Source organism: Pelophylax lessonae (genome assembly GCF_965119305.1).
Source record: "Pelophylax lessonae genome assembly, chromosome: 7".
Lineage (NCBI taxonomy): Eukaryota > Metazoa > Chordata > Amphibia > Anura > Ranidae > Pelophylax > Pelophylax lessonae.
In genome coordinates this window covers 78,006,402-78,029,773 of record NC_138774.1, presented here as the reverse complement: position 1 = coordinate 78,029,773, position 23,372 = coordinate 78,006,402, and the positions used below count along the sequence as shown (strand labels likewise).

At 45.7% G+C, this 23,372-nt stretch overlaps 1 protein-coding gene across 1 annotated transcript in view; it reads right to left on the bottom strand.

The window, feature by feature from the left end:
* Positions 1-2,209: 2,209 nt before the first annotated feature.
* The window catches only part of ALKBH6 (alkB homolog 6), a 54,827-nt gene continuing 33,664 nt past the window's right edge, over positions 2,210-23,372 (bottom strand). The window contains exons 5-7 of the mRNA XM_082263726.1: positions 15,446-15,597; positions 12,211-12,327; positions 2,210-2,844 (exon numbers count right to left, since the gene is read on the bottom strand). Coding sequence (XP_082119852.1) covers positions 2,578-2,844; positions 12,211-12,327; positions 15,446-15,597 — 536 coding nt within the window. The 3' untranslated portion in view covers positions 2,210-2,577. The remainder of the gene's footprint in view (positions 2,845-12,210; positions 12,328-15,445; positions 15,598-23,372) is intronic.

The window sequence follows — 23,372 nt, the reverse complement described above, 5'->3', positions numbered from 1 at the left end:
CTATGGTAAACACCGCCCTAAGACCGGACCGGCCACAGTAAACATGTGGCAGACCAAAGTCTCAGCTCTCCTGTCAAAATAATCTTTTCAAAACCGGAGGCTCCTCCCACGGAATGAGGGTGGATTTTTTCAGCCCGGAGACCTGAGAGTCCACCACAGGTGGAACTGCCCAATTAATCAGCAGAGACTCCACAAGGGATACCATCTATTGAAACGCTTAGGCACTGCCATATAGCGTTTAGGACAACTCCACTGACTCGCAACAATTTTTTCACAGTAGGCGGGAAAATCTTTGCCACTTTAGAGGATCTGTGGGCACAAAGGGGACCGGTCGCGTCTGACACAGCAGTAGCTGCGTTTCCCATGTTTAAAAGTTTCGCACCCATAAAATCAGTGCATCCACCAGCGCCTTTTCATGCAAATATGCAGTAAAAGAGGAATCATTGTCCCTTTCAGAGCACTCGAAATACTATACTATACTAAGCTCACCCTGAACACATAACAAGCAGGGAAGGCCGCCGACCTCAGTCCTGCAAGGAGTCGCCAGCCAAAGGTCCACAAAAGGACCACCTATTAGACCCCACAAAAAAGCAAGAGGGTCTTTTGGCGGGTTGGGGGCAAAAACACCCACAGTAAATGTTTGGAGGGGCTGGGGGGGGGGGGGGGGGGTCGGACCATCTCAGGTAGGGGCCCACGTCCACCCCAAAAGACCACCAAGGGAGAGGAGGGACACTACTTACAACTCTATGGAACCGGGTGGGCACCACTCCAGGCAGACCATCGCACCATCTTGGAATGGGGGGCTGCTGGCAACGAGGTACGCCCCAACTCAGGTCGTGACCAGGTCTAAGCATCCTCGCAAGACGTTTAACTTGCCGGCCAGCCCCTGTCCAGTGGGGCTATGTGGCGGCCGACCTAGCGCGGAGCTGAGATCAGGAGTTGGCAGTTGATTGTAGTTCTCACAGGAACAGAAAATAATAAAAGAGGAAAAAAATCAGTTTAAAAAATAAAAAATGCTAGGACCAGAGATTCTAGCAAGGAGCTAGGTCCTTACTCCTGACTAGTGCCTATAGCAGGAAGTATATCCCCTGGGACTGCCCCATAGGAGTGGTAAATCTTTTTCCTGCCTAATGTCATACTCCTGTAAGGGGCAGCATAACCCAATAGTCAAGAAGATTCTGGAGCTGTGTCCATCAATGAATGAAAGAGAAACAATTGTGTCCTGTTCCCACTACAATGCTCCATTGCGGTAAAATGCAACATGTATGCATTTTAAGGCAACACAGGTCAATGCATGTAAACGTAACACCGCAAGAAAAAAGTTTGCTTTGTGACACACAGGATGTGATGTCACAGGAAATCCTGCAAAATGTGCATTTTAACACTCGCTAAAACGTGCATCAACGCACATCAATACAGGACAACACAAATTAAAGTGGGCATAAAATGGATAGAAATGTACATCCATTTTCCCTGCATTTTATCACAAGTCAGTGTGAATTCAGCTTTAAGGTTATATCTGTAAATGTCTCATATTGCCATGACTCACAAAGAAATATTATTTCTGGCAAACAATAGATAAAGAATGGTATTCAAAATAATCAGGTTTGTAAAATGATCCTAAATACGAAAGTACATTGTGAATGGTACACAAACACAAAATCATAACAGCTTGCATTCTTGGGAAGCTATTGCCTGTTCCTTTCTCTTCTTGTACAAACATACAAATAAATATAAAAATCAGTTCATGCACATAAGATGGTCAGCAGTATTTTTTTTAAAGGAAACCTTTAATAAATATATGGGCTGCCAGTATGGACACCTTCTGAAAGCATCATGTGCTTTGCGGTCATTCCCCAGTATCAGAAAAAAAAAAATGTAAAAAACATTAAGAGCCCAGCACAGGTATTTAAAAAAAAAAAAAAAGTTTAAAAAGCAGACTTTCCTCCAATGTTCAACTTAGATTCAAAGCTCTCCCCTGCAGTACTTATTTTCAGCCACTAGATATCCTCAGTCAGGCAGCATCATTCAACCCACTTCCAGGGCCCAGGCTGTCATGGACCTGCCCCCTGGAAACAGCATCGTCTGGGCTCAGAGTACTGCAGCACAGAACACTGCTCATCTTTTGAGTGACCCTCTGTGCTATGGTAAGGATCGTCCGCCAGCACTACCAGGAGGAGGAGAGGGAAAAAGGTCACCAGATCACAGACTGTGAATCTCCCAAGTGGGGACAGCAGCAAGGGGACACACTAAGATGTAATTTCATATAAGGAAACAAACAGCATTCAAAGCAAACATAATTATCTTGATTGGCAGATGCATGTGTGTACATAATTACACACATGATCGCTCTGATTAGATTCTGGCTTCCAGAGAAATTGGTATAATTATGACTGCAGCATAGTAATGCCATCAGGCTTTGTCTCATGGCTTGCCTCTTGCTTTTCCTGTGTGAAGGGATTCAGATGATCTCTGCTCATATAGGAAGGCTTCTGCCCAGGCACCATCCAGGACCAGCTGTCACCCAGCAGCCCCAGTTTTAATGCTGAACATCTTCACATACTCAAGCACCATTTCCTATTTCCCCTTCCCCAGGAAGAGTGCGGTTTTCAGTACTTTAGGGACATATCTGATAGTCAGTGACACGCGTGTCCCTCTGGCCAGTGTCTCATCACTCTGTGCCACACACTTTTCCAGGTTGGCCACTCTGTGGCCTAGTGTATCATGGGTATGAGGGTGAATTCCATGGAGGTAATTTTTATACAAGTCCTCACGAAGGACAAAAAGACTTCTGGGCTCCAACAAGAGGGACAGGACATGTCTCTGTTCTTCTGTTTTAGGAACCTGGAAGACAAAAAACAGACCTACAGGTACTTTGCAGCATAGCAATCAATAAGCTTATAGGTTACTAGTTCCTGGATGTCATTAATGTCACAAGATTAAATGAAGGTCTTTTCATAAAATTGCAGCGCTAAAGAGTCCAAATACTCTCCTACAACAACCAATTAGCTTTCACCTTTTATTAAAACAGTGCAGGTTACAACATGACACACGGGGGTTGATTTACTAAAACTGGAGAGTGTAAAATCTAGTGCAGCTGCGCATGGTGGCCAATCAGCTTCTAACTTCAGCTTCTTCAATTAGGCTTTGACAATGAGCCCTCGTTTACACTGAACTCGAGTTTGAAATTGTGCGAGTTCAGCTGAACTGACAATTTCAAACCCACATTTCAGTGTGAGTTTAGGGGGCTATTTGAATGACATCTGTGCGGGTTCATGCACAGATGTCTATTGAAATCGCCCCCGAAGTCGCCAAAAGTAGTGCAGGAACTACTTTTGAAAATCGCTGCAGCGCCGCAAAGTCTGCATCACGCCGATTGAGACAGTACTGTTGCCGGCAATAGGCTGTAATTTGGCATGCAATTTGACATGTCAAATTGCGCCAACGTGAACAGGGACTGAAACCTGGAAGCTGATTGGTTTCTATGCACAGCTGCTCCAGATTTTGCACTCTCAAGTTTTAGTAAACCAACCCCAAAGACTCTTAGTGGTTGCTAAAAATTAGATCCTTGTCTTACCACACATCCTGTTCTCTGAGGTTCATTGACGGACACGGCTCCAGATCTTCTTGACCATTGGGTTATGCTGCCCCCCCATAGGAGTAGGACACTAGGCAGGAAAAAAACAAAACAAAAAAAACTTTACCACGCCTAAAGGGGCAGTCCCAGGGGATATACTCCCACTTCCTGCTTTAGGCTCTCAGTTTTGTTGCAAGCAGTGTCAGAAGAATATATAACCCAACTCAATAGAGGGGTGGGTGCTGTGTCAATCAATGAACATCAAAGAAAAGGATTTTATGGTAAGACAAAAATCCAATTTTCTCTTTCGTTCATTGACGGACACAGCTCCAGATCTTCTTGACCATTGGGACGTCCTAAAGCAGCGTCAAACATGAGGGGTGGGAGAAAACAGCAGAAATAAATTCCAAAAGGCTAAACCTAGCCAACCAGGTAACAAGAGCTCAACCAAGAACTGGAGCTCACCTGAAAATGACACCCTCAAAGAGGACTAGTCCTCTGAAACAGCAGCCTGCGAAACCTTGCGGCCAAATGCAGCGTCCGCAGATGCAAACACATCCCTGTTATAAAATTTTGTAAAAGTGTGCACAGCCTTGCAAACCTGCACCACGGATGCCTGATGACGGAAGGCCCAAGAAGCACTAAGAGCCATTGTAGAATGCGCCTTAACAGGGAAAGGAGGATCCTGACCCTTATTAGAATAAGCCAGCACCACCGTCTGCCTGATCCATCTGGAAATGGTCGCAGCAGACTCAGCCAGCCCTTTATGAGGTCCATCCGTAAGGACAAATAATGAGTTTGATTTCCTAAACAATCAGTCATAGCCAGATACACCCAGATTGCCTGAACCACATCCAGGGAAATGTAAGGCAATTTATTTAGGGTGTTTAGGCTTAGGACACAAGGAAGGCACCACAATATCTTCATTTAAATGGGAAACAAACGACCTTAGGAAGGAACGACGGACAGGGACGAAGTACTACTTTGTCTCTGTGGACCACCAGATGAGGGGGGACAAGACAACGTAGCTAACTCTTACAACCTGCGTGCAGAAGTAATAGCCACCAAGAAAGCTACCTTCTGTGTTAAAGTGAGCAGAGGAATCTCACGAATATTTTTAAAAAGGTAGTTTCTGAAGAACCGAAAGCACCAAATTGAGATCCCACAGAGGCAACAGTGACCTCACTAGGGGAGCGAAGTGGCGGACCCCCTAAAAAAAAGTATCAATCAAGGAGTGCGTAGCCAAAGGGCATTGAAAGAAAATCAAGTTTCAGAGGAGGAAAAATCGTATAAATCAGACGCTACTGGCCCCAAGGGGCCACCAGAGCATCTGTGGCATCTGCCATAGAATCCCGAGACCGTGCTACAAACCTCTGTACCTTCCTGTTGAAATTAGAGGCCAACAGGTCCACTTTGGGAGTTCCCCACCAGAGATACAGTTGATGAAACACCTCCGGGTGAGGTAGTCTGCCTACCAATTTTCCATCCCTGGAAAATGCACAACAGAAAGGGCTGGTACAAAGCGTTCTACCCACTGTAGAATGCTGGCAACTTCCCGGCCGCTAGGACACTTTTTGTGCCCCCTTAGTGATTGACATATGCCACAGCCGTGGCATTGTCCGATTGAATCCCTACCGGGCGCCCCTGCAGACAATCCATTCAATGGGTCAGGCAAAGCCTGATCGCCCAAAGTTCCAGGATATAGATCGGCAGTCTGGACACCTCCAGAGTCCAAATCTCCTGAGCACAATCCATGCTCTAGCTGCCTTCCCCACCCAGGCAGGTTGGCACCCATGGTGACCACCGTCCAGCACAGGGGAAGAAAGGATTTTCCCTGTCGAAGAGCCAGAGAACAAAGCCACCAAATCAAGGGCCCTCTCGTACCTCAACTCAACAGGATCACATTGTCTAGAATCTGTGGATTCTTCTCACACTTGGCAAGAATCTCCCTTTGCAGAGGTCTCGTATGGAATTGTGCAAACTGAACCGCCTCAAAAAGGTGCAAACCATCAGGCCCAACACTTGCATACAAGTCCTGAGAGATTACCATCTGTAGGACAACAGGAACCGAATCACATCCTGCAACTTCTGGAGTTTTTTTCCCCCCCGGAAGAAACACCCGGGCAGGGGCTGAGGCGGAATTCAAAGTCAGGCCCAGGTAGTTCAGCTTGGTGGACGGAACCAGAACAGATTTTTGGAAATTCAATATCCATCCGAACTCTTGCAGGGTTCTCACAGTATAGAGGGTTGGTGAAATTCTCGCGCTGTCTCTCTAATTATTGTCTACAAAATAGGCACCTTTAATGCTGCAGGTACTAAAATTGGTAACCTACACAATACAGATAAATAAAGTTGGGGGGAGTACCGCGCTTTAAAAGTGCTTAAATAACATAGAAAAAAATATATAAATATGTAAATATGTGAAAAAGTGCCAAAGTGCTTCTTAAATAATATTAAAATTAATGTGTCTTAATGTATAAAATAAATACAATCCAATGCAAATCATACAATAAATATAATAGGTGATGAAATATTCACTAAACAAAAATAGATCTTGTTGAAACCAACTATATCAATCCATTATACAGTGAAAAAATATATAAAATTAAAATCGGTGACTTATTTAAATATAAAAAGTGCTCTAAATAGGTGATATCACCTATTTAGAGCACTTTTTATATTTAAATAAGTCACCGATTTTAATTTTATATATTTTTTCACTGTATAATGGATTGATATAGTTGGTTTCAACAAGATCTATTTTTGTTTAGTGAATATTTCATCACCTATTATATTTATTGTATGATTTGCATTGGATTGTATTTATTTTATACATTAAGACACATTAATTTTAATATTATTTAAGAAGCACTTTGGCACTTTTTCACATATTTACATATTTATATATTTTTTTCTATGTTATTTAAGCACTTTTAAAGCGCGGTACTCCCCCCAACTTTATTTATCTGTATTGTGAGGGTTCTCACAGTGCTGTCCAAGTTGTCCTTCAGGGCAGTAGGAGAGACTGCTTGCAGAAGAAGATCATGCAGCGATTAGAGGAGGAGGAAGCGCTGGAGTTAACACTAGAGGCCCACCCTTAACCACTTGCCGACCGGTCACGTTGCCCGTACTGAGGCAAAGTGGCTCGTTATCGTCCAGCGACGTGGACTCCTCCCTTTGTGGGTGGCGCGTGCGTGCCGCCGGAGGCTCGCTCCCACTTTTTTCAGTCACAGCGGGAGTCGGGCCAGGGGAGGAGCGGGGGTGATCGTTGGGGATCGAGTGTGGAAATTCGCCCGCTTGTGTAAACAAAGCAGGCGGATCTCCTAAGTGACATTCAGTGACAGATTGCAGGATTCAGCATAGCTGAACCTGCGATCTGTGCCTGTGTCACATAGTCCCCCTCCCCCCACACACGTCAGTAAGCACCAGGCATACATTAACCCCTTGATCACCAATAAAAGTTAACCCCTTCCCTGCCAGTGTCATTTTTACAGTAACAGTGCATATTTATAGCACTGATTACTGTAGTAATGTCACTGGTACCCCCAAAAGTGTCAAAAATGTCAGTCAAGGGTCCGATCTGTCCGCCACAATGTCGCAGTCCCGCAAAAAAAAAAAAAAAAAAAAAAAAAAAAAAAAAAAAAAAAAATCGCAGATCGCCGCCATTACTAGTTTAAAAAAAAAATACAAACAATAAAAATGACATAAATTTTCCGTAGTTAGTAACAGCGATAACTTTCAAAATACGCTTATTGCAATCTTTTTTTACCAAAAATATGTAGCATAAAACAAATTGGCCTAAAATGTTAAAAAAATTTTGATTTTTACATTTTTTTTTGGGGGGGGGATTTCATATAAAAAAGAAATGTGAAAAATATTGTTATTTTTTCAAAATTGTCGCTCTTTTTTCGTTTATAGCGCAAAAAGTAAAAAAAAAAAAAAAAAAAATCGCACAGGTGATCAAATACCACCAAAAGAAAGCTCTGTGGGGAAAAAAGGACATCAATTTTATTTGGGTACAGCGTCGCAAGACCGCGCAATTGTCTATTAAAGTAACGCAGTGCCGAATCGCAAAATATGGCCTGGTCAGGAATGGGGTAAAATCTTCCGGTCTTAAAGCGGTTAAAAATACGCTCATTGAGAATTCTTTTGTCAAAGACATGTAGCTAAATACATTTTGGCCTAAATATATGACAAAAATTGAATATATTGGATATTTTTTAACTGTCAAAGTAGAAAAATATTGTTATTTTTTCAAAATTTTCGCATTTTTTTATTAATATTGCAAAAAATAAGAAGCGCAGAGGTGATCAAATACCACCAAAAGAAAGCTCTGCTTGTGATAAAAAAAAGAAGGACGTAAATTTTGTTTGGGTACGGCGTTGCATGACCGCGCAATTGTCAGTTAAAGTCGCACAGTGCCGAATCGCAAAAAGTGGCCTGCATGTAAGACAGCAAAATCCTCCGGAGGTAAAGTGGTTAAAGCGCCGCTCTGTAGGCTCCAAAAGCATGGCCGCCACTTTAATCAATGGGAAACTTTCAAGAAAATAGCCACCGGACTACACAAACATGGCCGCTGATACAGCAGGCATCCACAGCAAAATGGAGGCTCCACACAGCCCCAAAAAATGAGAGGGGAGGAAGGGGGGGCCACGGCAGGACCGTGCTTGTAGCAGCCGGCGTCGCGCCCCCCCCCCCCCCCCCCTGGCCCCCATCACCCGCTCTCATCCCCAAAACAGACAGGTCTGTATAGACACCCCTAGAGGGAAAGGAGGGGGGGGGGAGCTGGGTGTGGACAAATGGGGGTGGTCCACAGTGGGACCCCAATAACAGAGGTGGGTGGGTCCGACCATCCCAGGGAGGGGCCCACGTCCACCCGCAACAGGACACCAGTGAAAAGGGGGACACTACTTACCACACCATGGAAGCCGGGTGGGCACCGCTCCAGGCAGACCATCGCACCATCTTGGAATGGGGGTGCTGCGAGCTAGAGGTACACTGTGACTCCAATCAGGTCTGAGCGTCCTCGTGAGACGTTTAACTCACCGGCCAGTCCCTTTCCAGTGGGGCTATGTCGCGGCCGACCTAACGCGGAGCTGAGATCAGGTCACGATCGCTGGACGGACTGCAGAGACCGTAAGGACCTAGAATATCCAGTGCGTCGCCTAGTCTGGCAGTTGATTGCAGTTCTCACAGTAACTGTAATAGTAGTAAATAATAGGGAAAAAATGCTAGAGCCAGATCCCAGCAAGGAACTAGGTCCTTACTCCTGACTAGGCAGAAAAAAACTTGAGTGCCTATAGCAGGAAGTGGGAGTATACCCCCTGGGACTGCCCCGTAGGCGTGGTAACGTTTTTTCCTGCCTAGTGTCCTAGTCCTGTAGGAGGCAGCATAACTCAATGGTCAATAAGATCTGGAGCAGTGTCCGTCAATGAACGAAAGGAAAGGTAAACTTATTTATTACAAGTATTTATTAGGGATGGTTTGGATGTTCGCCGAACACACGAACACCCGGGGCGCTCGGCGGCAAGTTCGCCTGCCGATGAGCGCCCCATAATGCACTGCGCGGTTGCAGTGCATTAAGTGCTTCTGATTGGCCAAAGCATGCACCTAACCTGTGTGCTTTGGCCAATCACAGCACAATGTCCTGTCAGAGCCATGATTGGCCAGGATGCCTTTAGCCAATTATGGCTCAGGGGCTAAGTCCACGCCCCCCACACTATATAAGGCTGCTGCTGTAACGGCAGCCGTGTATAGTGTGTGATAATAGAGATTAGGCAGGTAGTTAGTGGATAGTGTCTTGAGTTAGTTTAGTGCAGTCAGTGTAGTGTACAGGTTATACCCCACTTTTACAATGTATAGATATGTTGTAGTCCTGGGTCCCCTCTCGGTGCTCCCCAAGCTTTGTGTTCCTGTCGCTTATAGCTTGTGAGCAGTGCCATGCCAAGCTGACCAATATTTCCCATAGATGCCAGTGGTCATTGAAAGCTGAAAATTGGTCTAGGCAGGACAGGGGTAAAAGTGGCCTCTATTTAAAGTGGTTAAGGGGAACCCTAAAAAAAAAAAAAAAAAATGGCATGGGGTCCCCCCCCCCCAACATCTATACCAGGCCCTTAGCCAAGCATAACCCATTGTTGGCATGATCTGTATACACATGTGTGATGTCAATATCATGTGACCTAAATAGCTCAGCTAAAACCAGGAAGTGTCCTATCCAGCAATAGAGACCAAACTGAGCATGTGCAGCTGAACTACACTTACTGTGCTTATCTGGACTTGTCCAGAGTGAACGTGCAGGAGGGGGAGGGGCTGTGCATACAAGATCACACAGCCTTTTCACAGGATCATTTAAGTTACACAGTGAGTAAAACAAGCATGCTATTCTGCATCTATAGACAGATTTTACTGTTGTGGGTTTAGTAACACTTTAGTTTGTGGACAAAGTGGGGAAGGGTTAGAATGTCTGCTGGGTTTATTATTCTGTCTGTGTATCCACTGGGGAGATTTCCCCTAATTTGAAGTCCTAGTGACAGGGTGTCCAGGGAACAGAAATTAATGGGAAAGCTCTTCAGCGAGGACAGGGGCTGCAACAAAACAAGATTTGCTTTAGAGACCTTGTTTGCAGGTCAGTTATTTCAACAATACATTTTCCCTTCCCATAAGATTATAAGTACACTTAATGTATTAAAGCCTTCCTTTTGTGAACATCCAAAAGCCCAGAGAGATTGCACTGCCATTTTGAATGTGATGTCAGTAGCCCCAGCAGACTCAGATGACACTATAGAAGTGCTTCTCAACCTTTTTGCAGTCAAGGCACCCTTTAAAAATTCTGGACACTCTCAAGGCACCCGATTCTAAAATGTACAAACTGTTCCAATAGTTTTACATAATGCAGCAACAGCCACACAAGTAGGACACCCAACGTTAGAGGTGGTTAATTCTTCCAAAGCAAATACACTTTTGCACATTGATACTGACTAGTATTCCAAGGTTTCTCTTCTCCCTCAATTTCTCTCCATCACTCAGCTAATGTGACCCCCCCCAACAATGATGGGGAGGTCAAACAAGGATGTTATGCAGGCAACTGACATCCTCTGTATCAACTAATGATGACATTGGTCGTTAGGATGCCAGCAGCTAGAAGGTTGTAATGGTGCATTAAAACTTGTGGCTTTGTGTAACTAAAAGGCAACCTTCATCCACACGCTGACTTGTATACAATTATTTGCCATTTTGCCAAGGCACCCCTGAAGACACCTCAAGGTTGAAAAAGGCTGCTCTATAGTGTTCGCCTTCTCACCTATCCGGCAGCTACATAAAAGGCGAGGGTTATGACATGCAGGGAGGAAGCTGAACTTCCTGGAGTCGTCAAATTTCTAAAGTTTAAACGCAAATGGCAAGTAAAGAACATGATTTAACAACTTCAACTCCGGAAGGTTTTACCCCCTTAATGACTAGGCCGTTTTTTGAGATACGGCACTGCATTGCTTTAACTGACAATTGCGCGGTCATGCAATGCTGTACCCAAATAAAATTGATGTCTTTTTTCCCCCCACAAACAGAGCTTTCTTTTGGTGGTATTTGATCACCTGTGAGGTTTTTATTTTCTGCACTATACACAATAAAAAAAAAAATATATATATATATATATATATATTCTGATACATATTTTCAGTAAGAAAAAATCCTAAGTGTATATTGATTGGTTTGTGCAAACATTATAGCGTCTACAAACTATGGGATACATGTATGGACTTTTTTTTTTTTAATGTTTTTACTAGCAATGGCGGCGATCAGCGATTGTTATTGGGACTGCGACATTGCAGCGGACAAATCTGACACCAAGTGACACTTTGAGGACTAGTGACACCAATACAGTGAACGGTGGTAAAAAAAAAAAAAAACACTGTTACTGTATAAATGACAATGGCAGGGAAGGGAATAACACCAGGGGCAATCAAGGGGTTAAGTGTGCTCCTAGGGAGTGCTTTCTAACTGTAGGAGGATTGGATGCACTAGAGGAAAAGAGATACGTGTTTCAGCTTATGTGAAACACAAGATCTCTCTTTTCCTCCCTGACAGAACCGCGGTCTGCCTTGTTTACATAGGCAGACCACCGTTGTCATTCTGTTGAACGATTGGCGGGTCCCGGCAGTTTTGGGACCCACTGATTGGCTTCCACTGTGTCCAATCACAGCGGCGCTCTGACAAGACGCACGCCCCCGAAAACCAGTGCACAAAACACGTACATGTACATGATTTTAAGCAGTCAGGCTGCCCTGCCACAGTATATATGTGTAGCAGGCGGTCCGAAAGTGGTTAAGAAAAGGAAAAATATTGCAAATAAGCATTAAGATAGTTTATTTTTCTGTACTTTTACCTGTAATTTTTAAGTTTGAGATAGGGTCTCTTATTTATTGCGGTCTGTATCTTCAGGGGGTGTAATGGCAGCAAAAATTATACAAAAAGTTGAAACTCTTAGTCCACTTTAACTTTTTAGGACTAAAAGACACGAATCAACCCTACGGTAACTGAATATATAAAAATAACACCTTGGGTAATGCATGATTTTTTTGGGAACCAATATGAGCTAGGGTAACTTACAGAATGAAGAAAGCGTATTCAAGCCTTACCTGGTCTTCCTGTTCAGGGCATCCTCTATCCGGAGGCAGATAGAAGTCCAGAACTGTGTGCGACCCTAAGCTGATAGTTGTGACTGTGGGATAGTAGAGGGGACCATCCTCATGAGGCTGAAAGACAAATATTGCGCTGTAAGTAACTGCATAGAACAGAGGAGGTTATGGTGTTATAAAGCCTACATACTCACAACATGTTAGCGCACACGTAATCTGTAATGGTTTATTGGCTTTAATAGCCTGGGCACTAGGTAAGCAGCCTGAAAAGTCAGCTCTACCCCTGGGACAGCTGACCAGAAGCGAACCATATTAGGACAAGTGAACCACATGAGATCTGCATGCTGAGTGGCAACATCACCAGAGCCATCATTCACATCCACTGAAGACATTGCGGATGTCATCACCCCACCCCAGGCTGCTGCGGCTCCAGCGCACATGACCTGGAAACTCCAGGATATGTGGCGCAAAGCCACAGCACCACAGACTGCTAAACGTCTTGTATCAGTAGGAAATTTTAATGAATGCACCCTGTACTGTTGATCCAGTGAAAAACAGCTATTTCCCAGCAGCTCCCAGGCTAAAAGCTGCATAGGCTTTCTGGAACACTGCAGCCAGGCCTTGGCAACTCATTGAAAGCAAATGCTTTTTGCAGCAGAAAAAGTCAAACAATTTTAAAATGAACCTGTACTTTCTCCAAGCTAAACAAATTAGCAGGTTTGCTGAGCATACTCAGGGTGGAACATGTAACATGTTCCAGCTCCAGCAGCCTCTTCCCCCCCGCCTCAGTGTGAAAGCGGCAGGGATCTTAATTCCCCAACCACTGTTACAATAATAAAAAAAAAAAAAAAAAAAAAAAAAAAAACGGTGTGTAGAGCTCTACCTACATGGCTGCACCATTCATTCACAGTTACCTGTGTATGAATAGACTACAACTACTGCCAGTTACCGCAGCTTACAGCTTGTAGTTATCAACGGACTGCAAAAGGCACTGATTAGCTCCCCCATATTACATTTACAACCTATGCAGCCTGTAAACAGTCAGCCCATATCGGAGGCACAGGCTGAAAAGCTTCAGGGATTGTCTGCAGAAGTCGCACATTGTACCCCTGATCACAGGGCAAAGCTTTCAAGGCTCCTGAAGGAAAAAAAATTATAAATGTATAAATGTATTTTTTTCTGCAAAATAAGTGCATTAATTATATTTTCTTAAGAGGTGAACTTATACTTTAAGCAGTCATTACGGACCTTATCCATGCTGCCCCACCGACCCCATTTAACGCAGATCCCTGAAGAAACACTTGGTACTTTCAGGTAAGGAGTCACACATCTGGACCAAGCTAAGTAAAGAAGATCAAAACTGGCAGTAAAAAACTGAGGAAAGAAACTTCTGATAGCTTCCATTTAGTGCAGGCTAACATTGGGCACAGTAGAAGGAGGGCCTTTCAAGCAGGCTGATTGGTGGAGTTAGAACTACTAAGACCCATACTGAATAGTGAGGGATACTAACAGATTTTGCTCTTTCCAGATGCCAGTGGTAAACTTCTTTACTAATATTCTTAGCCTGTGTTTTCTGACCACGTAACCTGTGTTGTGGCAAAAGGGTGGGCTTTATGCCCACAAGCCAGGGCCGTCTTTTCCACTGGGCATGCCCGGCGGTTGCCCGGGGGCCACACTTGCCAAGGGGCCCCACATGGATGGTGGCATGTCCCTGGTGGTCTAGGGCCCCCCCCCCCCGTTCCGTCGTCCGGCGGCCCGGGCCCCCCCCCCTTATTGCTTCCTCCCCTTCGGCGGCGGCCGTGGCTCGAGTCTGCACTGCAGTGCACACTGGTTGCTAAGGCCAGCCCGATTGGCATCTAGCAACCAGTGACGTTAGCAGAGTGCAGACCCAGGATGCACAGCGCCGCCGGCCGCAGCGGAGGACTCGGAGGAGGATCCTCCTCCTCATCGGCTCTTCCTCCTCACTCCTCTCCAGTCCGGCTCCGTCTCGACCCTAGAAGAAGACTGGCTCCGCCTCCACCCACCTCCTCCCATGTGCAGCCGTTGTAAGGTAAGGCTGCCACAGCCAGCCTGCCAGGCTGACTGATTAAATTATATATTTTAACTCTCTCATGGTCATGGCATGATGGCAATGATGGGATCGAATCGATGTGACACAAGAGACAGACATCTACCTGTCCTGGCTGGAGGATATACCTACTATATATTGGTCCCTGGCCTGTAATATGTATATAGTAAGGTATATATCCTCCAGGTAGTAGTTGTACTCTCTTGTAGTATATAGTGTTCCCTGTAATGTGTATATAGTCTATATACATATTACAGGGAACACTATTTACTACAAGAGAGTACAACTACTACCTGGAGTATATACCTTACTATATACATATTACAGGGACCAATATATACTACAAGAGACAACTACCTGGAGTTTATACCTTACTAACTATATACATATTACATGGAACACTATATACTACAAGAGACTCTTGTAGTATATAGTGTTCCCTGTAATATGTATATACTCCAGGTAGTTGTACTCTCTTGTAGTATATATTGGTCCCTGTAATATGTATATAGTAAGGTATATCCTCCAGGTAGTTGTACTCTCTTGTAGTATATAGTGTTCCCTGTAATGTGTATATAGTCTATATACATATTACAGGGAACACTATTTACTACAAGAGAGTACAACTACTACCTGGAGTATATACCTTACTATATACATATTACAGGGACCAATATATACTACAAGAGACACCTACCTTGCATTTTTATTCTCGTGCGGGATTGTGTAGGCAGGGGGCCCCAGTGCACTGCATTGCCCAGGGGCCTATAAGGCTCTTAAGATGGCACTGCCACAAGCTGCACATGTGTGTCACTGGTTGGCCAATAATTCTGTATTGGGAGTGCACTCACTGCACATTCCAAGCACAGAGACCAAGCCATCAGCTCTTGGTCCCAACTAACAATTGGTAGTAAGCGGGATATGTGACCACTGTGACAGCCAATCCCACTGGTCACATGACTGCTGATCCTTCCAGCCCCCAGGCATACAGACCCTATTAAACAGACTCTGGGTGTGGGCAGGAAGGGGTTAAGAAATACATTGCAATAATCACTAATGTGTAAAGTTTACTAACAAGGAAACAAAACAGATTAAAGTCTCCTGAAGACGTTTGACCGTGATTACTACACTGTGCTCTCAGTCTACATAGATTTATAGTGCCCTCACCATTATTCCTTCTCCAGGCTTGTATTCGTTTACCAAGACGTGATTGGCACAGTTTTCTCCAAACACACCCAGTAAAGAGATTTGGTTGGTGTATGTCTGCAGCCAGGGGGGCAACTTCTCTGTTACCATGCCTCTGGGGTGTGGGAGACCTCCTGCAGGAGAAAGACAAAATATCACATAGTGGAATGGACAAGAGCCCCCCTGTATAAAAAAGGTCCTGCAATTGCTCCGGCAACTGCACACATTCAAACCTGATGGCCAACTGACTCAGGCCTGGAGGATTGCTCAATACGACAAAAAAAATTATAAAAAAATTAAAATAAAATAAAAAACAAATGTGCAATACACACGGTCAAAATTGATGTGACTCTTACATATGCTAGAGGCAACCATCACATGTACAGTCAGAGGACTGACCGCTTGAATCCAATTGGTGCTCACCAGCAAAACAACAGTAAATGGATTTTTGTAAGATCTTACCGTAAAATCCTTTTCTCTTAAGCTCATTGACAGACGTAGTCTTCTTGATTCTCAAGAGCTGGGTTATGTTGTCTCCGCAGGAGTAGGACTAGGCAGAAAGACAAAACGTTCTGGCTCCACCTTAGGGGCAGTCCCTGAGGGTATATCCTCCCTCTCTCTGCTACAGGGAATCAGTTCTGTTCTAAAGCAGTAACAGAGAATTTAACCCAACCCAACTCAATGATAGAGGGGCGGGTACTACGTCTGTCAATGAGCTTAAGAGAAAAGGATTTTACGGTAAGATCTTACAAAAATCCATTTTTCTCTATCGCTCATTGACAGACGTAGTCTTCTTGATTCTCAAGAGCTGGGACATCCAGAAGCAGTGCCACAAATGAGGGGTGGGATTGACAAAATCAAATCCAATCTAGAAGGCCCAACCGGTGCCAAACTAGAAGTTTTAAAGGCTCATTATAAACAAAGAATGAGACTAAAGAAAAATTTCCAACGGAAAAAAACCCTCGAGGTAGACCACTGGTCTCCTCAAATTGCGGCCTGCAAAACCTTGCAGCCAAACGAGGCATCAGACGATGCCATTACATCAACTTTATAATGTTTTGTAAAGGTATGCACCGACTACCAGGTAGCCGCCTTGCACACCTGGACCACTGACGCCTGATGGCGAAAGGCCCATGACGCACTAAGCGCCAGAGTGGAGTGCGCCTTAACAGGGAACGGGGGCTCCCGACCCTTAATAGAATAAGCCTGTACTACCGTCTGTCTGATCCATCTGGAAATGGTCGCGGCAGATGCAGGCAACCCCTTTTTGGGTCCATCCGGGATCACAAAAAGTGAATCCGTCTTGCGAAACGAGTCTGTCGTTTTCAAGTATACCCTGATCGCCCGGACCACATCCAAGGAGTGTAAAACAACCTCCCGAGGATGACTGGGCTTAGGACACAGGGAAGGTAACACAATTTCTTCATTCAGATGAAATTCTGAAACCACTTTTGGTAGGAAGGATGGATTCGGACGAAGAACCACCTTATCTCTATGAACCACCAGATATGGTGAACGACAAGATAATGCGGCCAGTTCTGACACCCTGCGTGCAGAAGTAATAGCCACCAAGAAGGCCACCTTCTGGGACAACGTAGGTAGAGGAATCTCCCTAATATCTTCAAAGGGAGGTTTCTGAAGAACCGACAACACTAAATTAAGATCCCAGGGGGGTAACGGCGCGTGCACTGGCGGAGCCAGATGTCGCACCCCCTGGATGAAATTCCGCACCAAGGAATGAGTAGCCAAAGGCTTCTGAAAGAAGATAGCTAATGCTGAGACCTGACCCTTGATAGTACTCAAGGCCAGTTTCTGCTCAACCCCTTGTTGCAGAAAAGGTCTTATTCGATTAGTCGAATATTAGCGAGGACGGAACCCCAAAGGTTCACACCAATGTAGGACTTCCATGTGCGATGATAAATCTTTCTGGAAGTCGCTTTCCTTGCTTCAACTAGAGTAGGAATAACTGAAGCTGACAATCCCTTGTCCTTCAGCACCTGGGTCTCAATAGCCAGGCCGTTAAAGCCAGCGATCGTAAAGCAGGATGGAAGATCGGTCCCCGAGACAGTAGGTCCTCCCTGAGAGGAAGTCTCCACGGGACGTCCGCCACCAGTCTGACCACGTCGGCGTACCAAGCTCGACGAGGCCAGTCCGGAGCTACCAGAATTACTGGAATTCCTTCCTCCTCTATCCTGCAAAGAAGTCTTGGCAGTAATGCGAGAGGAGGGAAGGCATACATTAGCTGGTATTGCCCCCACGGGGCGATCAGTGCGTCTGCGGTTTCTGCTAGAGGATCGCGGGAGCGAGCCACGAATCTCTGAACTTTCCTGTTGAATCGTGATGCCAACAGATCCAAATCCGGGGTGCCCCACCGTAGGCACAACTGGTGGAAAACGTCTGGATGGAGGGACCATTCCCCCTGATCCAGAGTCTGACGGCTGAGATAATCTGCCTGCCAATTCTCCACCCCCGGAATGAACACCGCAGAGATTGCTGGAACAAATTGTTCCGGCCAGCGAAGAATGCAAGCCACTTCTTTGGCCGCTCGGACACTCTTGGTGCCCCCCTGGTGATTGACATAAGCCACGGCCGTGGCATTGTCCGACTGGATCCGAACCGGGCTGCCCTGGAGCTGCTCGGTCCAGTGAATCAGACAAAGTCTGATCGCTCTCAGTTCCAATACATTTATCGATAACCTGGATTCTTCCGGGGACCAAAGTCCCTGGACAGATAACTGACCGAGAATTCCTCCCCATCCGGATAGACTGGCATCCGTGGTCACTGTCGTCCAATATATTGGCAGAAATGACCTTCCCTGGCTGAGCATCGGAGACCGAAGCCACCAGACCAGAGACTCTCTGGTCTGTTTGCTCAATCGGATCTGATTGTCCAGGGATTCCGGATTCCGATTCCATCTGAGAAGAATCTCTTGCTGAAGAATTCGGGTATGGGACTGGGCAAATGGGACTGCTTCGAAGGAAGCCACCATCAACCCCAGAACCCTCATGCAAGTTCGAAGAGAAGACCAGCTGTTGGATAGTAACAACTGGACTGCTGATTGAATCTTTCGGAGTTTCCCTACCGGAAGAAAAACTCTTGTCCTGACTGTGTCTAGAATTAGACCCAGATATTCGAGCCTCTGGGTGGGAACCAGAAATGACTTTTGCTGGTTCACCAGCCACCCGAATTCCTGTAAAGAAATCATAGTAATTTCTATGTTTTGTAGCAAGGTCTGAGGAGACTCTGCATGAAGCAGAAGATCGTCTAGGTAACCAAGGATCGATATGCCTCTTTGGCGCAGAAGTGCCAACATTGGGGCCAACACCTTCGTGACGACCCGAGGAGCCGTGGCGAGACCGAAAGGTAACGCCACAAACTGATAGTGGTTCTCTTCTACGGAAAAGCGTAGAAACCGCTGATGTCCTGCGAAAATGGGAATGTGAAGATATGCGTCCTTGATGTCTATGGACGCTAGGACATCCCCTGGATGCAGGAAGGCTGCTACTGTGCGAATGGACTCCATTCTGAATCTTCTTATGTTGACAAAAGAATTGAGTGCCCTTAAGTCCAGAATTGGACGCACTTTGCCCTCTTTCCTGGGTATTGTAAATAGGTTTGAATAAAACCCTTGAAACCGTTCTGTCCAAGGAACGTGGACTACCACTCCTTGTTGTAGTAAATCTGTGACTGCTCTCCGCAGATCTTCTAAACGATCCAGGGATAGTCGGATATTGGAAGGGAAGAATCGCGCCGGTGGGAGAGATCGAAACTCGATCTTGTACCCTGACCTTATGACTTCGCAAACCCATTTGTCCGGGATTCTGGAAAGCCATGGATCCGGGAACCGGCGAAGACGTCCCCCCACCCCAGTTATGGGTGGGGGCGCACCTTCAGGCTTTGGACGGTTTATCTTCAGGTCTGGAGGGGGCGGGCTTTTGCTTGCCCGACCAACGACCCCTGACGCCTCCTGCAGGAGCTTTGGAGGACTTAGTTTTTTCACCCGCGGGACGAAAAAACCTCTTGTGAGCAGAAAAAGAAGGCCCTCGTCTTTGACGAGTTCCTTTACCTTTAAAATTTTGCGGTAAAAAGGTGCTCTTTCCACCCGTGAGATCCTTAATGATCTCATCTAAGTTGGCTCCAAATAGACGCTCTCCTAAAAAGGGGATATTAGCCAATGCTTTTTTGGAACCTTGGTCGGCTAACCAACCTTTTAGCCACAGTGTACGCCTGAGAACCACTGCTGAGACTGATGCTCGCGCCAATAATGGAGTGGCGTCTAACGCCGCATCACACACAAACTGTAACCCCTGTATCATTTGTTCCAACAAATCTGATACCGCCTGAGGGACCTCTTCTAAGTCCCGGCGTAACCACTTGGTCCATTCAGTTACAGCCTGCGAAACCAGACCAATAGCTATTATAGGTCTGAAAGCTGATCCAATCAAGGAAAACATGGTGCGAGACATAGCTTCTATCTTGCGATCCACTGGATCTTTAAAAGACGGAGCGTCTTCTAGAGGAATAACCGTGGCTTTATGCAATCTAGCAATTGGTGAATCCACCACAGGTGGTTCTGTCCATTTCTTAATGAGGGTTTCCTCAAACGGATAACGCCTGTCAATGCGTTTAGAAATAGTAAAAGTGCGTTTTGGCAGACGCCATTCTTCTTCGATTGGATTGCCAAAACATTTGGGCAATGGAAAAACCGTCGCCACTTTGATGCGTTTTTTAGTCCCAAAAGGGATTTCAGTTTCAGCTATTTCCGATGGAATACCCTGTAACCTTAAGGTTTCTTGAACAGACACAATGAGTGCGTTTACCAACGCTTCCTCTCGGGCTATGGCGGATGCCGAAACATCCTCCTCGCTGTCTGAAGAGACAGGACCCGAGACACCAATCCCAGATGAAGTACCTGCAACTGCAGAAATAGGCTCAGAGTCTGAATCCGAGGTTTCAGATAATAAGGGGTTAGGCGGGGGTCGCTTTCTTGCGCCCTGTCCCTGACAAGCCACTTCCACCCGGGACACAAAAGTTTCCATAATAGCTGACAATGATTCAATTGTCAGTGGGGTGCTGGAGGATCCTGCAGACCCCTCGAGGGGATCCGGAGGAGATACATGAGTGGCAGGGTCCATGTTAATTCAGGACACCTTTGCCAGCAAAACAAAAAAACTTTTTTTTTTTTTTTTTTTTTTTGTGTGTCTCCCCCTAGCGCAATAGCGCCCCTCAGAGTACCTGCTTCTTGATCCCACAGAGAGAGAGAGGGACCCCCAAGGCTCACCAACCGATGCAGTGAAGTTTCCAACCAACTGCAGTCAGCGTCTGTCTTTTACAGACTGGAAGGAGCTGTTGCTTTTTCCCGGGTAGAAGGACGTGGCTCCGCCCCCTGTGTACGCCTTCTGGCGTTCCCAGCTCTCCACGAGGTAGCTGGGCTCACGAAACATGGCCGCCCCCATAGAAGAGACATAAGACTCCAAAAACATGGCGGCCGGCGTGACCTGAGGACATACATGCACTTGGTCTACGGCAAAATGGCGGCGGACCGCCGAAATCGTTTTCCCAGCACATCCACCTGCATCTCTGCTAAGAGGCGATATATGGATCTACAGGAGATACACTACAAATAAGGTAGGATTATACCTCCTATGTCTGCTGTAATGTTACAGTCTGCTGGGTAGAGTGTTAGCTCTCAAACCAAGTCCACTTCCCACAAACACATGCTGTATTACACGGGGGACTTGTAAGTATCAGATATATACTGACCATATATGGAGGGGCCCATAATTCATACTGCCTCATAACGAGGAAAGAAAAAAAGGGAACGTTTACTCACCATACCTAACCGACAGGCACCCTCTCTTCACAATACCCTCTCCACCGGGGTGGGGGTTTGTGGACCACTCCGGACGCCTCGACTCTCTGGTTCCTGGCGTCCAAGCGAGACTTTTAACTCGCAAGGTCAGTCCCTCCACTGGGACTCCGTCGCGGCCGACCCAGCGCGGAGCTCTGGTCTGCATGCGTTCGTAGGCAGAAACCGGGGTGACCACTGGATCTCAACATCCAGCCCGTCGCCCGGCCCTGCATACTTACTTGAATGTGTCGCGGCCGACCAAGCGCAATGCCATGGTCTGCGCGCGCTCGTAGGCCGGCTGGGGTGACCACAAGTGTCGCCCAGTCCGGCATTTTTGCTTGAAGATCTCACAGGAAAAACACTGGAGAAAAACTACCTAAAAATTTCTTTTTCTTAAAGAAAAAAGTCTTGCCAGGACCAAAAGATCCCAGCAAGGAACTTAGGTCCTTACTCCTGACTAGACAGAAAAAAACTGATTCCCTGTAGCAGAGAGAGGGAGGATATACCCTCAGGGACTGCCCCTAAGGTGGAGCCAGAACGTTTTGTCTTTCTGCCTAGTCCTACTCCTGCGGAGACAACATAACCCAGCTCTTGAGAATCAAGAAGACTACGTCTGTCAATGAGCGATAGAGAAATTGTGGTTTAGTAGGTAGTACAGGGACATCACAATACTGGTGCCACAGGTCCTGTATACAGCAGGGAAAACTTCCTGCATGAAGGTTGTTCCTGCAAAGACTTTGTTTTTTTGGATGTCTAATCATTAAACACTCCAGTTTTCTCTCTTATCTCAGAAAAGATTCAGCATCTGCAAACCCACGTGTAGACTACACAGGTAGTGTTACAGGTCCTCGATGTCTCGACACGGCCTCTTAGTTATTCTGTTTTTTGTTTAAATTCTTGCCAGCAACATAACACCCCAAGCGTTATTAATGTATTTCTATTATTATGAGGTATTCACATCAAGTCGTCACATGCAAGTCTACTAGGCCCAATTTCATGTGAATGTTTTCTTCTCACAATTATTTCAGGAGAAATCACCAAAGTCAAAACATGTTCTCCACAAAAGAGAGGAACACCATGTGATGCGTTGTATAAACATACAGCTTTGTTATTCACTAAAGCAAGTGGCGTTATTCAGCAGAGCCATTCACTAGCAGTGATATTACCCGTGTACATATGGTCCTCCCGACTGTCAGAATAGCAGCTAAGAGACCCCGGACCCATTGTCAGACCCTATGCTGGTGCAGTGGGTCCTGAGTTCCTCCTGGTGCACGACAATGCCTGGCCTCATGTGGGCGAGAGTATGCAGCCAGTTCCTGGAGGACGAAGTAATTGATACCACTGAATGGCCCCCACACTCGCCTGACCTAAATCCAATAGAACACCTCTGGGACTTTAGGTTTCAGTCCATCCGATGCTGCCAGGTTGCACCTCAGTCTGTTCAGGAGCTCAGTGATGCCCTGGTCCAAATCTTGGAGGAAATACCCCAGAACAGCATCCGTTGTCTCATTAGGAGTATGCCCCCACGAGGTCAGGCATGCACACAATCAGGTGGGGGCCATACAAACTACTGAGTACCATTTTGAGTTGCTGCAATAAAATTTCAGCAAAATGTACTAGCCTGCTACATAATTTCTTTGTCTTGATTTTCAGGTGTCTTTGGATTCAGCTCTCTGTATGTTAATAATTTTTAATTTCCATCAAACAATGTGGCATCCTTTCATTCCTAACACATTACCCAGTCCATATCAGTATAGATTAGATATCCAGCTTGATATTTTTCCCAATTGAGATCTGATGTGTTTTCAAAGTGTTTTTTTTTGGGTTTTTTTTTTGAGTAGTGTATATACATACAGTATCTCACAAAAGTGTACACCCCTCATATTTTTCTAAATATTTTATTATATCTTTTCATGTGACAATACTGAAGAAATGACCTGAACACCTTTGAGATGAATTACAGTGGAGACTGCAAGCCAGGCCTTCTTGTCCACATCAGTGCCTGACTTCACAAATGCGCTTCTGGAAGAATGGTCAAACATTCTCATAGACACACAC